This window comes from Hibiscus syriacus, unplaced genomic scaffold, assembly GCF_006381635.1.
Source record: "Hibiscus syriacus cultivar Baekdansim isolate YM2019G1 unplaced genomic scaffold, ASM638163v2 tig00112910_pilon, whole genome shotgun sequence".
Lineage (NCBI taxonomy): Eukaryota > Viridiplantae > Streptophyta > Magnoliopsida > Malvales > Malvaceae > Hibiscus > Hibiscus syriacus.
Window position 1 is genome coordinate 396,164 of NW_024063417.1, and position 2,687 is coordinate 398,850.

At 34.2% G+C, this 2,687-nt stretch overlaps 1 protein-coding gene across 2 annotated transcripts; it reads left to right on the forward strand.

The window, feature by feature from the left end:
- Positions 1 to 1,923: 1,923 nt before the first annotated feature.
- On the forward strand, positions 1,924 to 2,687 carry LOC120184449 (mediator of RNA polymerase II transcription subunit 32-like). Of its 2 annotated transcripts, none has more exons than XM_039188919.1 (2): positions 1,924 to 2,018; positions 2,146 to 2,687. In XM_039188919.1, the coding sequence occupies exon 2, from the start codon at positions 2,151 to 2,153 to the stop codon at positions 2,586 to 2,588; it is 438 nt and encodes a 145-aa protein (XP_039044850.1). In that variant the 5' UTR covers positions 1,924 to 2,018; positions 2,146 to 2,150; the 3' UTR covers positions 2,589 to 2,687. The 2 variants fall into 2 exon arrangements, with proteins under 2 accessions (XP_039044850.1, XP_039044849.1); XM_039188918.1 differs by having other exon boundaries at positions 1,930 to 2,018; positions 2,131 to 2,687.

Genomic DNA, 2,687 nt, shown 5'->3' on the forward strand with positions numbered 1-2,687 from the left:
TTTGATCAAATTTTACCACCACACACACTGTTGAAGATAGCATCCAAAAAAGGCCCCATGCAACAATTTGAAAACAATAAAGTAGGGCGGAGCTTACGAGATGACCGAAGATTCACTGTCAAGTCGGCATATGATCTTCGAACGTGGCACGCAAACAATGACGAGGACACAATCTGGTCGGCAATAAGTATCAAGGTATTCAGAAGGTTAAAATGTTCCTATGGCTCATCGGAAAGCACCGGATGATGACATACTGAACGGAAACGTCTCCACATCACACGGTGAGTACAACTACCCTTATGTTTTGCACCGATGGAGGACATAAATCATTTACTACGTACTTGCACCTCGGCAGTATCCATCTGGAAGACCGTAGTAAAGAAGGAGAAACTGGCAGCAGATTGTCTGGCGAAAATGGCAGACATGAACCAATATAGTTGTGTGGAGCTTCTCTTCCCACCACTAATGGTGCAACCTATCTTGCATGAGGATTTGCTTAGTGATGTTACTGCTTAAGAAGTTCTAGGTTAGGTAGTTTTGTTTTGTTTTCATTCGTTACAAAAAAAAAAAACCTTTTGATTAAGTCGATATCATCAATTAATCAGTTGATATCATGAGTTCATTGATACCGATTCGGTTAAATAAATTAAAAATCCATCATTTTAAATCATGATTAATACTATTATAGTAACTTTTTTTATTCTTTTATATATTTATTTAATCTTTTAAAAAGTTATAAATCAATTATTATCCATTAAAATTAATAAATTTATATACAATTTTTTATTATTTCAGTTATGATCATTTGTAGAATAAACTTTTACAATATCATTTAATATAAACAAAAATCATTAATCAGCATCATATTTATAAACAAATCTATTAAATATGAGTGACAATTTTGTTGAGATAATAGTTCGGAGAAAATGGATCATCTAGAACGTTAGGAAAATTAATTGTTGAGTTAATGTAAATGCTATAGTACTAATAGGTAGTCACGCTGATCTCCTGATGTCTTTGGAAAGACGCACAGAAGACACAACTTTTTTGGGAAGATGCATGAAGTACACATTATCTTTTCCATGTTGCATGTAGTTTGGACGCCAGGCCTAGCAAAGATTCCGAGAATTGAGAATTGTGAAGTCCAAAAGTTGTCTAGACTCTAGAATTTGCTAGGTGGTCTAGACTCTAGACGCTTTCCAATGAGTATTATAACAAACACCCTAATTAAATAAATAATTTTTTTTCCTGCAAAACTTTTTCCACTCTTTATCTAAGAATTTTTACCTATCATTGATAACAAAATTATTATATGAAAGTGGTAAAATTGCTTGAATACTATTATCCAAAAATTATTCATGATCTAGGATGATGACTATAATAATTGAGATGTTTGTCACAACTACACGACAATTTTTATAGTGTGTGTTGACTACACGATGACTTCCCCATACTGCTTGCATGGTAGCGATGCAATTCAGACACAAGAATTCTGAAAGTCATTGTGCAGTCAACACACTTTCTAAAATTTATTGTATTACAAGTAGAAAGAAATAGAAGATTTAAGAATTTCTTAATTATTTTAACAATCATTATAGATCATGAAATAATTTATGGTACACCTTATTCCACCATAATATTTAAAAAAATTTACTTACAAAAGTTATACATCATTAAAATAATATATAAAAACAATGTAATAAATATATTGTATTACAAATAGAAAGAATTAGAAGATACGGTATAAAATGTCATGAAAATTATCTTATAGATATCATATTCATATCTATTCGAAATGTGAATTATAGTATTTATTGTTAATTATTATGAAAATACAAAATCAATGCTAATTATTATTAAAAATAATAGTTGGCCGAAGAAAAAGGTAAACAGATAATCTGATTACTAAATATGCGAAGAACAAGAGAAGCCATTTTTAGTACCCAAATTTACGGCAGTTTCTCTTGGGAATTCGGCGGCATCTAGTTTCTTTGTTTTAGGAGCAATTGGATTCTCAGGTAATATTCTATCAAATGTAATGGGTTCCTTTTTCGGGTTGATTTGAATTGTTTGCCCTTCTCTTATAAATTTGGTATGTTTTTCAAAATCAGAACTTTATCTAATTCGCAGTTACAATAAATTCAGAGTAAATGGACAACATAGTAGATTCCTTAAACAACGCCTACCAAGAATTTGTTGCCGCGGCAGCTAATGTTCTGGAAACTAAGGAATCTTCGGCTGCTCTAAAGACGGCAGCCACTGATGCTGCTTTGGAGAATTTAAAGAAGAAATGGGAATTATTCAGAGTGTCTTGTGATCAAGCTGAGGAGTTCGTTGAGTCCATCAAACAAAGGATCGGATCTGAGTGCCTTGTCGACGAGGCCACTGGCTCAATGGCTGGGAAGTCGGGCCAGCAGTCGACCGGCCTTCCTCCCATAAGTGCTGTTCGTTTGGAGCAGATGAGTAAAGCTGTGCGGTGGCTTGTCATTGAGTTGCAGCATGGTTCGGGAAGTACAGGTGGTGCTGCAGCTCATGCCCACCCATCGGCTCCTTTCGATGCTAGATTCCAGGAAGATGGTGCTCAGTAGGTATCCATTGTTGTTTCTACTCTGGACCTCCAACAAGTGGCTTTGGATGCTTGATACATGTTGATTTTATAATACAATTCCATGCTTGTTTATTTATTC